The sequence below is a fragment of the Mya arenaria genome, chromosome 11, assembly GCF_026914265.1.
Source record: "Mya arenaria isolate MELC-2E11 chromosome 11, ASM2691426v1".
Taxonomy (NCBI): domain Eukaryota; kingdom Metazoa; phylum Mollusca; class Bivalvia; order Myida; family Myidae; genus Mya; species Mya arenaria.
Genome location: NC_069132.1, coordinates 66,863,764 through 66,878,320, shown reverse-complemented (window position 1 = coordinate 66,878,320; position 14,557 = coordinate 66,863,764). Strand labels below are relative to the sequence as shown.

The window sequence follows — 14,557 nt, the reverse complement described above, 5'->3', positions numbered from 1 at the left end:
GGGAAGTATTTGTGTTATATATAAAGTTATTTTTTATGTTGTTAGTCAAATGATTTATATAACGTAGCTCAAAGAATGTTTCTATGGCGTATGTGAAGTGATGTTTTTCTAGGATGTAATTTAAGTGGTTGTTTTATTGATGTAGCTCAAGGGATATTTTGGGATGTAGCTCACGTTTTATGATGTAGCTCAATGATTGTGTTAACGGTGTAGCTCAAGGGAATGTCGTGATGTAGCTCAAGGGATGTTTAAATGATGTAGCTCAATGAATGTCTTTATGATGCAGCTCAAGGGATATTTTGGGATGCAGCTCAAGGGATATTTGAGTGATGTAGCTCAAAGGTTGTTTTGTGATGTAGCTCAAGGGATGTTTTGTGATGTAGCTAAAGGGATGTTTTGTGATGTAGCTCAAGGGATGTTTTGTGATGTAGTTCAAGGGATATTTTGTGATGTAGCTCAAGGGATATGTTGTGATGTAGCTCAAGGGATATGTTGTGATGTAGCTCAAGGGATATGTTGTGATGTAGCTCAAGGGATGTTTTGTGATGTAGCTAAAGGGATGTTTTGTGATGTAGCTCAAGGGATGTTTTGTGATGTAGTTCAAGGGATATTTTGTGATGTAGTTCAAGGGATGTTTTGTAATGTAGCTCAAGCGATATTTTTTTATGTAGCACACCCCATTGCACCTACCAAAGCAATTTGCAATAAGCATGACTGTATGTTTTCTGAATAGTGTTCTGTATAACCTGAGCTTAAACATAAATGTTATAAAAACGCAAGGAATCTATTTTAACACAGATTCGGACAAAATATTAACGCTCACACAGTGCTAAATTCACAGTGATTGATCTAACCTGACTACTTTTCTAGGCGAATTTTATCTAGAAATTAGAAATAACATGTTGTTAATCTACCTTCCCTAACATGCATAACTAACACTTTAATATTTTAAGTACAAATGAACCATTTTTCTAACATGTACATCTATATGAGAGAACTTACATTTTAAATATGTATATACGATTGTATATTAATTGGGGGTAGCTAACAGAACGATGTTATATAATTATAATAATAATATTATGTTATTCTTTCATATGCTCAAATTTACTTGTAATAAAGCTTTGGATAGCAATATAATGGCATAGAAGCATCTATTTCATCTTATTTTTCATAAACAAATACGTTCCGATGTTATAGATATGTCGAAATAAAGTTAAAAGAAAGGTATATAAACTTCTTAAAAACATATATGTAAACATTTTGAGTACCTTGCAAAACATTAAAATATGAAATGTAACATTAAAATTATTTAGATTTTTACGCTCTTTACTAAATAAACAACCTTAAAATATGGAACCGTATATAAAACAACCATACCTTAGGTTTAGGGGCATCAGATTCGTCTGCCGTGCTACGAAAGGTCAAGGTCATTGGAGGAGTTTTGGGTCTTTCCGGTGTCCGAACCTGAAATACATGACAATGAATGTCACGAAGACCTTCGTTGTAAAACAATATAATATTTACATCAGTTCATAACAATAAATTTCACTCAAAATCCTTAAAGAACACAGCGAAACGAACGCAGATTCACGCTTGTTGAGTTTTAGTCGGAAAGTGGCATTCCTTAAAAACTATTAAAGCCAGAGGTATGGGCCTTATTGTATGTGTGATTATTGCTTTAGGCATCATGTGTACCTAGTGGTGTTGGAATGTCTTAACTGTTTTTTTTAGTTATGACTAATTTGAAATTTTATGGACGCCAACGACAACGACGCCAATGGTGTCATGATACGCCGCTTTGTTTCCTTTCAAAAACAAACGAGCTAACAAATAAAAAAAATCTAAAAATCCTAAAGTATTTTAATCTCTCATAATGATATAGATATAATCGGAAAGTAAAAGGAACACCATTTTATTCGCTTGATAACAACGGTATACGCTTATTTTCTGCATCAACATCATCTTTCTGATTAAGATAACGTCCATTCGCTGACGTCAGCAAACTGCTTTGTACCCCTGTTATATCGTAGCGCACACATTGCATGCGTGGAGCCAACTCGCTCACGTTAGCTATTATGAGTAAGTGTTAGCCTTCACTAAACACAGCGCTGATGTTAGGTGTTAGGTGTACTATTGGAACAGTGTGAGGATGTATTGCGCTGACTCTATCATGTATGAAAAAAGATCAGTGTTTGCATGAAGACACCTTACCCTATACACTGGAAGCGCTCTAAAAACGGCCCCGTCCCTCTTTCGGCCCGGTGCCACCCCTTCTAAGTGATAGTTGTAAGCCTGTAAAATCGATTTAAACGATATACGCGGTATTTTACAAGTGTAACATAGTATTATTCAATATAACATTTATTTAAAAAAAGACACATTTTTTTTTTAATTTTAAATAATCACCAGTAATTTTATTTGGCATGCTTTTGAGAAATGATTTAGAAAATTAGCATGTGTTGGTAATATGAACACGCGAACCAACTAAAACATAAACATGATCTAGAATGTTACTCTGTTTAGTATATAAGATAAGAATACCATTTTGCACATTTATCGCTTAATTAAAACAAAACTTACCTTCGGCTTTATAAGAGCTTCGAAGAACTTCTTGTCCTGCGGGTCGAGTGTGCGTTTCTTGTCCTGGCCTGCTTTCAGGTAAGCTGATCTCTTGAATGGCTGCCATCTGTCATATTTAAAATGAAACGGTTGAGAAATTTACTCCTAGCACAAGTATTCTTAAAAAACAATCACTAGAAAAAAATGAGATTCTATTTATTTACTCTAAAATATTTGGATATCTTAAATTGGCCGTTTTCATAAATGTTCGTCCTCGATTAAAATAAAATAAAATAATCTAAGCCTAGAATAATGGCACCTTATTTATAATGTTTTTCTTAAAAGTATCATGTTCTTACAGTCGAAACCCGTTAGCTCGTTATCAAATTGACCGGCCAATAAACTCCGCGAACATCGAGCCAAACGGGAATGCATACATAGATTAAAAATCGATCCTTTACATCAACTTCGAGCCAAGCGATATTGGACCAACGAGTTGCGACCGTATTTTGTTTTGATTAAACAATTAAAGAGAATTACTTTTCCTCGACGAAGATGAGCGGGTACTCGTACTTCTGCACAGGCCGTATCTTCTGTATAGCACTCTTGGTTTTTACTGGGGAAAGCGGTCCCTGAAACACAACAATTTCAATCTGTCAATGTTATATTGATTATGTAAAAATAAGTTTACACCATCCCTAACAGAAACTGCCATATATGGCACAAAACGTGTTATTCAAACAGATAAATCGCCTGCAATTTTCACATTGCTGTTCCAGTTGTTCATCGTTGTTGAACTGGTAGATGTTGGGTTGTTTGCAATCCTTGTATAACAGTTTGTTTATGTTAGATTTCAACTATGGCGATCTATAGAAAATAAAGCGGGCGTACCGCGGCCTTTTTTCTGTAGATCGTCAAAATTGGACTCCAACTTATTTGGCGTTTGTTGGTACATTCGTCAGGATCGATCAACGTCAAATAATGAACAAAACATATGAAAAAAATCCCGAATGCCATAGGCCCACATAAAAATTCAACCACACTCTTTTCATCACGAGTAAAAATATTTTCTGAATTTGCTGAGTGATTATTGTTTAATAGTTATTCGGCAACATATGTGTGTGTGTAAGCTTATTTATACTCGCACTCTGGTCTTGCCCAAAATATTGTTAGTCATTTTAGGTGTTTGGAGCTTAGTGCACAGAAAAAAATGTTAGAGCTATTCTCGTTCTTTAACGGGCACCAGTGTATAGCACTGTCACACGGGACTCCAATTTAAAGTCCCTCACAGAAGACGTTTAGTATTAACTTAGTGGCACGGCGGGAATCGAATCTGCGACCCCTGTATTGACAGTCAAGAGTGTAACCTCTAAACCACGAATCCACCACAATAATTGTAACGCCATATACCATTGGTTAAATATCGTCGCTTATCCAATCAAAAAGCAATAATGAAATAAACAATGACGCTTATCGGGTTATAAAACATAACTATAAAACTATGTGTTTCCCACATCCAACTCACTTCATATACATGTATGGTAATGCACTACCTTCTGAAGCAACCTCGATTAATAATCATTAGGTTACCTCTGTGATATCATATGGCAAGCTTGGGGCCCCTGCCTTCTCCTCCGAGGTTGGGAAAGTAAACTGTCGGTGCTGGCCGAAAAATCCTACAAATCGTCCCTTCCGGCCCCACCACACTCTAAAGGAAACAAACATGCGTTAAGGCGTTTATATGAAACTACTGTTACAGTATGCTACTGAACATTTCATCTCTGGGTCCCTTTGTAAATTTACTACTGCATTTTAGCCTGATCTATTTAGAAAGTTTGTAACTGAATGACATGTGTCACCAATTGAAAATATTGGTCTTCATGGAGAAAAATAAACTTTGGGCAAAGTAAGAATGTTTTGTGAATATAAGCATATTAAATCTCATTAAAGTGTCCTTAAACAGTCAAACTCCTTTGGCTCGAACTCGCTTGGCTTGAGTTTCTCGTTTGCTCGAACTCACGGGATCTAAAGGAGTGTAAGCACTATCGCTTGGCTCGAACTCCCCGAGGCTCGAGGTATTTTCGCCGGTCCCTTGGAATTCGAGCCAACGGTGTTCGACTGTATATATACATGAAGTAATTACCTTGCAGATCCATCGGTAGAAGCGGACAGTATGCCCTTCACCGAGTCCACAAAGGTCAAGGACACAACCTTGGTAAGATGGGCTCGCCAACAGACAACTTGTTTAACAAGGTCGGCCTCCTCACTCTCCGGATTTCTCAGAAATTTTCCGATGTCCCAGAGCGTCAAGTACCCCTCTGCAAGAAATAAGATTCAGTTTAGATTTTCATATACATATACCTGTTTCAATTCGTGATTATATGAAATGACATCGAGTCTTCAAATCTTTAATAGCACATATCTGTTAAACGGATGCGACCAATGTAAATCGTGGAAATGTTGATACTAAATCGTGGATTCAGCGCATTAAGGTAATTAATTGCTCTTACTATGATCGCCGGTGACCATTATATTGCAGTCAGGATCAGCGCAAACAGCAGTAACGGCGGTTCCGGTGCGGCGCGTGACGGCCGTAATCTCACGCAGCACGTGTCCGTCCGTATTCCAAAACCTGATGTAAGAGTCCTGGTGGACGGTGACGATGATCGGGTCGTAGGTCTCCACGATATAGCGGGCGGCGTCGTGCCGCTCACGAACTACTTCCGGGTCCTCGTCTTCCTCGTGCACGCTCTTTTCTTCGTCCTTTTTCTCTTCGTCATCGGACCCACCCTCCGAATGCTCTAAAAAAGGATAGAACGTACATGTAATAATTTACCCACTTGACAGTAGTAAAACCTTGTATATGCAAGTATTTGATTGGTAATTACGTTTTCAAGAATTTAAAAAATAGTGTCATTTAGAATGGAGCCAAGATTTAAAATGGACTCTTCCATTTCAATATAATTAAATTGAATAAATAAGCATTTCCATTAAATTGAGCAGGTTTAAACATGTAAGCCATTACAGGTATCAAAACGCTTTTAAAATTGATTCACAATTTAATCTATTTCTGAAATACTCCTCGTGATAAGTCGGAAAGCGTGCTCGCACCTTCCTGGTCCTCTTTCTTGTCCTTTTCTTCATCTTCTTTCTCAGAACCGTCTTTCTCATGTTTCGCCCGCTCCTGAAATAAACAAACCATTAAAATGATTCTTACGTAGGCAAATGCAAGTGGACCTTGTACCGACAGACACATTTTTACACATATGAAGATTTGCTAACAAATTATGTTTTTGGCTTGTTGCACATACATACATAATTATACGAAGAAAAAGAAAAGTGTTATTTCTTTGGTAACGTTTAGAATGTTTACCACACAGTGTTAAATACATAAAAGCGTGTTGTCATGGATACCTGAACGAAAATATATGGTATAAAAATACCCGAATTTATTTTAGTATCAATGTATATTGCACATTCTCATTCATCAGAGGTGATCGTGATAAATCTGGTGAACGAGAATGATATTGCATTGAACCTAATGTATACAATTTTTAAATGTGTATATAATATATCAACAACATTTGCTCTTTTTATGTTATGCTTATATTCCTCGCACTTCCGCAACAACCCTCGTATTTGTTGGACATACGCATATGAAAACGTAAACAAGACGCAAATGTGAGATTTGTCCTTACATATGATATTAACTGGCTTCAAAATAGCCATTGACAAAACTAACCATCTATTGGCTTTCATTATAACAATAAAGACGAAGACAATGATTATGATTTGCAATTTTGTTGTAATTTCTCAGTGTTTTTATCCGAATCATGTTTGAGACTTATAAACGTTTAACATATATCAATGTACACATAATGCTCATGTTGTTCACCTCATCTTGCGATTCAGGTGTCCCGGAAGTGCTTCTGTTGGTGGCGGCACCCGCCTCTTCCCCTTCCGCCGGAACCTTGACGCTCTCCATAAACGACGGCTCCTTCCTGTTGAAACAAATATTCTCAGACTTGTATGGTGAGTTCATTAAAAGAAGTGAAGAGAACGGTTCCGTAAATTAGTCAGACCATTGACACAGAACTCGTATTTGAATAATTTCTTGGATACATTTAGTTTTCAAGTGTAGATAACTTATATCTACAGTTATAACCCATTGGTTCGATATCTCAGGGACCGGTCAAAATACTTCGAGCCTCGCGATTATCGAGCCAAGCGAGAATGTTTATGAGTAATAAAAATCGGTCCCTTATATCAAGTTCGAGCCAACGAAGAAATCGAGCCTCGCGATTATCGAGCCAAGCGAGAATGTTTATGAGTAATAAAAATATGTCCCTTATATCAAGTTCGAGCCAACGAAGAAATCGAGCCAAGCGATATCGAGCCAAGCGAGAATGATTATGAGTAATAAAAATATGTCCCTTATATCAAGTTCGAGCCAACGAAGAAATCGAGCCAAGCGATATCGAGCCAAGCGAGAATGATTATGAGTAATAAAAATCGGTCCCTTATATCAAGTTCGAGCCAACGAAGAAATCGAGCCAAGCGATATCGAGCCAACGGCTTTGGACTATTTATTTGTTTTAAATGTCAATTATATATATATAATAGATATTATAAAGCTAAAAATTAAACTATATATTTAGAACGGGCTGATAACAATGTGTACAACTTACGGTAGAAATGCGGGATCCAGCCTTCGTGTTTTGTGCACGAGTATTTGGATGCTGTGTATCCGCTTCTCCTTCCCGTGCCGGCTCTGTTGACGGGAGTTTATAGCCGGCTGATCTCCTTCCGGTAACTGGAAACTGTAATACACGGATGCGTATCAAATATATGATTATTGTAATGTGAATTTGCAATGTCGTATGAAAGATTAATGAACAGTTTATTATTGCTAATAGTTGTATTGCTCTCGTTACGATAATTGGAAACTGGAATACGGTGGTGCGTGTCAAATAAATATGATTATTGTGATACGGTTTTAAACATAACGTTTGCAAGGTTATTAAATGATTATTTTTTAAATACGTTAATAGTTGTGAGTAGTTGGGTCTTCTTCTAGGTGGTCAAGCTTGTAATAATTGAGACATTGTAGACAGCGACTATAATAAAGTTTGCCGGAGATAATGTTGATGATTTAGATAAAACATTTTAGGCATCTAGCGGCAGACAAACGTTCCTGCCGTAGATATGATCAAATCATATTCAATTTGTACAATTAGTTTATGTGCGCATCATCAGACAAGTTGAGCCAATAAAGTGATATAGAAAAGGTCGGACTGTCAAAAGCTCTTACTGGCATTAGTAATTCAATTCAACTCGAGGGGTGTATGCGAAAAGGTTCTAAGTGACATGAAATAAAGAAGATCGAACCTTTTCACGTCCATCCCTCAAATTGAGATAAATGAACAACAGCAATCTGAATACGTACATTTTGTCTACACAGGATTTGTCAATGTCCCATTGAATGATGTTGCCATTGGTACAGCCCGTAAGCAGGAAGTTGGTGCCGAAGGGAACCATGGACGAGACCTCGTGCGTCGTGAGCAAATACTCCTGAAAATAGAAATAGTAATATAAATAATTAAAATGTAATAACATTTTCAGCCAATCATAGAAGCTAGTTCATTAAAATGCTTAGTTTCTTATTAGCAAAGAATTGCTCTTAATTGATGAAGATGACCCTTCATGATTATGCAAATTGCTATAATTGCGCATGCGCATATATAAAAGCTCTCGGGCGAAATAGCTTCTGATTTTGAAAAAAAACAACAACTTTAAAGCAATGTATATTCGTGTTAATCTTTCTAAAACAGTCCTAGGCGCCCTGAACAAGTTCTGACAATTCATCCTTTGTCAAAGATGGGTGAATTCATTTTTGTATAAATACAACTAATTGTTTTGTTACTTAATTGAGATTACACCATATCTAGATTTACTTTTCGTAATATCAACTTTCTTTTTACACTCTTCCAAGAAAAGACTATTCGGGGTTTGAACATAATTAAATCCAGTTATACATGTTTTCTTATTAAAACCTAAATTAATTTCATTCATTGACAGCTCCTTAAAAACTGACAATCAAGAATTTAACAAACGGTCGAATATTGAAATAAACCAGACGACTTTATAAATTTAGTAAATTAAACCTCTTTTCATATATATTCACCTTCTTAAAAAGATTCGACATTTGATGATTGGACAAGCCTCTGACAGTCGTCGGTTGTCGACTTGCAGTGCCCTCGTCCCCACTTTTCTGACTCGCTGCAGCGTTTGAGCCATGCCGGGAGCCACTCCTGTTTTCAGTGGCGATATCCGGAAGTGGGTCCCCTCGGAAGGGGTCAAATGGGGTCGGCGAGGCGGAAGTGAACGCCACGTCTTGTGTGTAGTAATAAATATCATTGAATTCCCTGATGACTGGCAAGTCGTAATTCTCGTTAGTGTCCTGAAGCAGAATTGATGACGGTCATTAGCATCGATAGAGAAATTACTGGGCAAGCGCAAAATTCAGGTCACTTGTGGATGGTTTTCCTCATTTCCTTTCTTATTTTTTAATGGAAATCATTGAACAATGGCGTGAACAATTTTTAGCATTGTACATAGGAAATACAAAATATTATATTCACTAGCGGATCCAGGGGCGAGGGGGGGGGCACACCCCTCTCACACCGTTTAATACAAAGTAATAAAATACACAAATATTGCACCATTTCGGACTAGATATTGTTAAAAAAATGGTAGGTATCCCCAGTACCCCCCCCCCCCCCTCCCACAAGGAAATTTTTTACGCCCCTAAGTTCATCCTCGGCACCCCAGCGTATCATAACCTATATGATACGCTGGGGTGCCGAGGATGCCCTTAGTTACGCCCACTCTTATGTCAATGACTGGTACCGCCCCTGAGCTAAGAAATCGAAATTACGTTCAATTTAAGGTGCATTGTAAATCAAGGACGTTAAACGTGTTTTGACATATTTTCTCTGTTTATTCAGACTTCGGGAGCGCTCTAGATGGGATACCCGGGATTGAGGTACCGGACAAATTTAGGTATAAAATACAGCCAGTTTACTTTGTATTCAGATTTCAATTCGCATTCACTATTGAAAAGATCAATTTCAGCAAAATAAAACAACACTGCGAACAAGGCAATGGTTGTTTTGACTGTTTATTATATTAAATATATTTAAATGGTAGTTCAACATATAGTAGGGAAATCTTTCAATATTTACGTTCGACTGTGTATAACAAAATAGGAACAGGTTCCCTAACCGCAATGATATTCAAGTAAAATCATCAATACTAGTTTTCTCCCCTCCAATATTTTTATTTTTGTTTCTTGTCAAGCTAGATAAAAATACAAAGCACAAACATACTATTCCTATGAAACACAATTATTCCCCGTTCTTCAAAACGATCTTACCAAGAGTATTTTCAGTTTGTTATTCCATCCGGCTGCTATGAGTACGCGATCATCGTCAAGCTTGGAGTACAGGAGTCCCACAATACTAAGGTCTTCCTCAGAGGCCCGGCCACTCTTCTCTTTTATACACTGGCCTGATCCGAAATCCCAGATCTTTAGGGAACCTGAAACAAATGTACATTGTTGCGTAATGATACTTGTACCTGAATGTGTGATCTACTTATTGAGTACTACGTCATCAAGGTCTGTGTAATTTGTAAAATCATGAGTTTGTTTTAATCAAAATCCTAGTCCTTAAGTGAGATTGTCGAAGTGTCATATTTTCATTATTTTGTCATACGTCTGTGAAAAATGGCATCATACAAGTTTTAGAATATAAAACACAGCGGGGATACAAAAGGGCAAGATCGTGTGATGTTTTTGTGGATTTCACATTATTGAATCTGTTTGTAACAGGCGATCAGAAACCAAACTCCCTTAACCCGGGTCGGGATTCAAACCCGAGTCGTGATTCAAACCCGGGTCGGGATTCAAACCCGAGTCGTGATTCAAACCCGGGTCGGGATTCAAACCCGGGTCGCTTTGGTGAGAAGCGACTTCGCTGACCACTGTGATTACCGGACAACTGTATAACGTTCGTTGCCTCTTAAGTGGGTCGTGTTCAAATGTTCGGCTACATGCCTTGATTTTGCTCTTGTCACCGATTTTGAATGATTTTTTTTTATTAATTTGCATAAAGTAAAATATATAGTATTTAAAATCATGATAATCAAAACTTTATTGTGAAAAACATTGAATGTTTCCAACAGTTACGATATTTATTTGAATCCCCATTTGTATATATTATGTTTCAAGAATAAACAAACATATTCATATTACAATGGCAGTTTACTATTTTATTACTTATACATTTCACTCGTTCGCATTTTGTTATATCTAATAGTCGATATTACCTCATTAATTCGTGAATGTATTGGAATAAATGAATAATGGAAACTTGACTTGATTTGTAATATAAAACATTGAATTTCTGACGTTATGATTTATGACAATGAACACATCTTTTGCTATTCTTCCTAGACCAGCAGTTGCCTCTTTTATTCTGTAATCTAAACAAGTGTTGATAAATGCATTTTTAAGGATTTGTTTGAGAAGATATTTTATGTAAAAAACATAAAATTGTATTGTTTTCATTCGCATAACAATTAACTCACAGCGCAAACTTTACACTCCAATAAACCTTTGTGTCCATGAATTTATCACGGCAAAGCAATTTACATTACGACATAGCATAACATTGAATTGCGAACTCCCATTAAACTAAAACAACTGTTCGGCTTTAATTGATTTCTCCTAGAAACTAAAAGCTTCCCCGAAATTATGCGATTTCAGCGCTTTTATAGACAAATGATTTGACATTTGAAACAAAACTCTGTGCATCAAACACAATAGCTAATGCGTTTTCTCTCAAAATAAGAGATCTTTGACTTATGATTGTACAGTCAGAGTCAGTCTTCGTTTTTTTATGTGGTGTTTATACGTTTGTGTTCCTAGTTCATTGTCGTGCGAGCCTGTGCAGGTTTTCTCTAAACAGTGTTTGTTTTTAAATTTTCGACCACTGGACTTGTCCCTGTTGTTTTCATTGTATTACTGATAAGCCCACAACAGTCACAAGAAAACAAACACATCTAACATCAACGTAAATAGATGTACATACAGAGGTATACACGTACCATCGAATGCTCCGCTGGCAAGTCTGTACCCCGAGGAGTCAAGGGTGAGGGCGGTGATCTCCACACTGCTTTTATGGGCCTCTGGAATTGTATACACCAGCTTGCCGCTTTCCATCTCCCAAACCTTGAGCACCGCCTCTGTACACACTGTGACCACCTGACCCAGGTCCTTGTTGAGTAGCAGCTGAATACAAGATAACTCATTATTTTACCAAATGGATATATCAAGTCATTTTATTGTCATATTTCGAAAACTCTAAAAAAATCATAAGTTTTTGGGTTGTTATATTTACTGACAAACATAACCGAACGTGTGAACGTTCAATATAAAATTCTAAATTTCCTTTTAAGTCAACCCTCAATTAGACTTTAGAATACAACCTACATTTACAGCCACTGAAACTGCAGATTTTATGTATTTTAAGCAAACATTTAGTACTAGGATTAATCATAAAGAATTTCAAATTTCGCGGGTGTTTAAAGGTCCGCCTACTGCCACTCATCCGATACACATCCCTGCGTCAGATATTGCGTTGACAATTTGTCAGTCAACGATGTTGATTTCAAAGTGAGTTTGATGACCTGAATTAAAATCTTAATGATTAAGAAAGGCTCGTTCGCTACGCTCACTCCGCCCATTCGTAATCATCAAATTCTTAATTCATGTCATTAAAAAAGCATATATCATGCTTTATTTTAGCAAAGTATTTTTGTTATTTTTATAAGAAAATGACTTATTTGTAAGATAAATAAATAAATATAATCATTAAAGCTGTACTCTCACAGATTGAACGTTTTGACAACTTTTTTTTATTTTTTGTCTTGGAACAAGCCATTTTTTCGAAAATGCATGGAAATCAGTTATATAAGACTGCTGACAAAAAATTAGATCACAGATTTTTATATTTAAGTTAAAAAAAATGATGATTGCTTAAACCGTTAGTAACGGTTTAAACAATAAAACATTAATTTTCAAACGGAAATATAAAAATCTGCGATCTAATTTTTTGTCAGCAGTCTTATATAACTGGTTTCCATGCAATTACGCAAAATATTGCTCTTTCCAAGACAAAAAATAAAAAAAAGTTGTAAAAACAGTAAATCTGTGAGAGTGCAGCTTTATGTCTAACCTGACTTAATGGCCTGTCGTGTGTATGTGGAACTTGCATGGTGTCTTGAACAGCGCGTGTGAGCGGCCAGGAATCAATTACGCTACTTCCGGTGAGGAGACGCTCGTGTTTGTTGTCGAACAACATGGAGTATATCCGCTTCTCGCCCGGCCTCTCTTCGTTGTCAGTGAAAACCTGGAAGATAACAATTATACACCTTAACACCGTTTTAATTAAGATCCTAAGGCTTGAAGGCGTATCATATATGTTAGTGCCTTTTCATGTTGAATTCATTCATCTTTCATGATCAAAACATAAAATGGCATATGACTTAGGAACAGATAAAATATTAACCTTTATAAATTCAATTCAATTCATTTCAATATCATTTATTTCCACCAAATGTTGTTGTTGTTGATGTTGTTGTTGTTGATGATGATGATGATGATGATGATGATGATGATGATGATGATGATGAGGAGGAGGAGGAGGAGGAGGAGGAGGAGGAGGAGGAGGATGGTGGTGATGATGATGATGGTGATGATGATGATGATGAGGATGAGGATGATGATGATGATGATGATGATGATGATGATGATGATGATGTGAGATGATGATGATGAGGAGGAGGAGAAGGAGAAGGAGGAGGAGGATAAGGATGATGATGATTTGGAATTAATCGCTACATGTCCACTAATTCCCCAATTAAAAAAAAAACGCAAAACATATCGCTAATATTTTATTAATCTGTACCTAAATGATATGCGATTTTTGTTTGTTTTGATCATTACAGTCAAATGATTTAAAAACGAAAATCAACCTAATAACAGTTTCATGGATAATGATACTAAATTAAAGATTTATAAGAGCGCAATGTGGTGGAATATCTTAAAACACTGTCAAAGTCAAAGTATCGTTCACATGCATTTCAATAGAAGCCTCTTAGTCGGCTTTCGGATTTTGCTATTAAAAAGGAAGCCTATGTTTTCAGAAATAAAAACTTAAGGACATGTGTGACAAAAATATAAATCTGTTCAGTTATTCTATTGTAAATTGTATTTCACTTCTGGTGTGCAAGTTTATCAAGTTCGCACCAAATGAATAATTTTCTCTCTCTCTCTCTCTCTTTTATATTTCTCACCAGCTTTTAAGATCTACATTAAAAACTAGTCTGTTTGCTTCATTCAACGTTTCAGTCTTACTTCTAGTTAACGCTTTCCACAATATACAACAAGAACAATTCCGTTGCCGCATTTTCAATCACATCTTAAGTTAATTTTTGCCAGAATATAATACACAAAACAGCGAGCTCAATTCTTCCTCACATTTTTCGCGTTCACTTACAGTTAATATTCACCAGACTGAAATATCATACCCGCATGCTCTGTCTACAACCTTTACAAAAGGAAATTGCTGGTAGGTACATTTCTAATAACGATGTTTTGTTTACGAGGAAAATAATTGTCAGTGACGGCAAAGACGTCATAAGTGTCGGAAACAATTCGGAAAGTGATGAATTAATTTCAGAACCCATGTTGATTCTGTTTTGTCTGTATTCAGCTTTAGCTTCGCAACCATTTTGGTCCTCGTAAAGAAATTCATAATCTAAATATGGTAACTAATTTCGCATTGTCGAGAGAAGTTCGTGGAAATCCCTATAGTGGTCACGTCAAACTAACGTCAAGCTTACTAACACAAGCTTATGAGAAAATATCATT

At 36.5% G+C, this 14,557-nt stretch overlaps 1 protein-coding gene across 5 annotated transcripts in view; it reads right to left on the bottom strand.

The window, feature by feature from the left end:
• The window catches only part of LOC128209330 (WD repeat-containing protein 64-like), a 66,824-nt gene that overhangs the window by 3,818 nt on the left and 48,449 nt on the right, over window positions 1-14,557 (bottom strand). For 3 of the 5 annotated variants that reach the window (XM_052913319.1, XM_052913321.1, XM_052913320.1), the window contains 15 exons: window positions 12,861-13,034; window positions 11,731-11,914; window positions 9,998-10,161; window positions 8,747-9,022; window positions 8,009-8,133; window positions 7,251-7,382; window positions 6,458-6,563; window positions 5,674-5,746; window positions 5,073-5,363; window positions 4,706-4,880; window positions 4,153-4,270; window positions 3,103-3,194; window positions 2,584-2,689; window positions 2,215-2,295; window positions 1,381-1,467 (listed from right to left, as the gene is read on the bottom strand). In XM_052913319.1, the coding sequence (XP_052769279.1) occupies window positions 1,381-1,467; window positions 2,215-2,295; window positions 2,584-2,689; window positions 3,103-3,194; window positions 4,153-4,270; window positions 4,706-4,880; window positions 5,073-5,363; window positions 5,674-5,746; window positions 6,458-6,563; window positions 7,251-7,382; window positions 8,009-8,133; window positions 8,747-9,022; window positions 9,998-10,161; window positions 11,731-11,914; window positions 12,861-13,034 (2,184 nt within the window). Of the gene's footprint in view, window positions 1-854; window positions 882-1,380; window positions 1,468-2,214; window positions 2,296-2,583; window positions 2,690-3,102; window positions 3,195-4,152; window positions 4,271-4,705; window positions 4,881-5,072; window positions 5,364-5,673; window positions 5,747-6,457; window positions 6,564-7,250; window positions 7,383-8,008; window positions 8,134-8,746; window positions 9,023-9,997; window positions 10,162-11,730; window positions 11,915-12,860; window positions 13,035-14,557 lie in introns of all 5 variants that reach the window. The other 2 variants (XM_052913323.1, XM_052913322.1) reach the window with 1 other exon arrangement.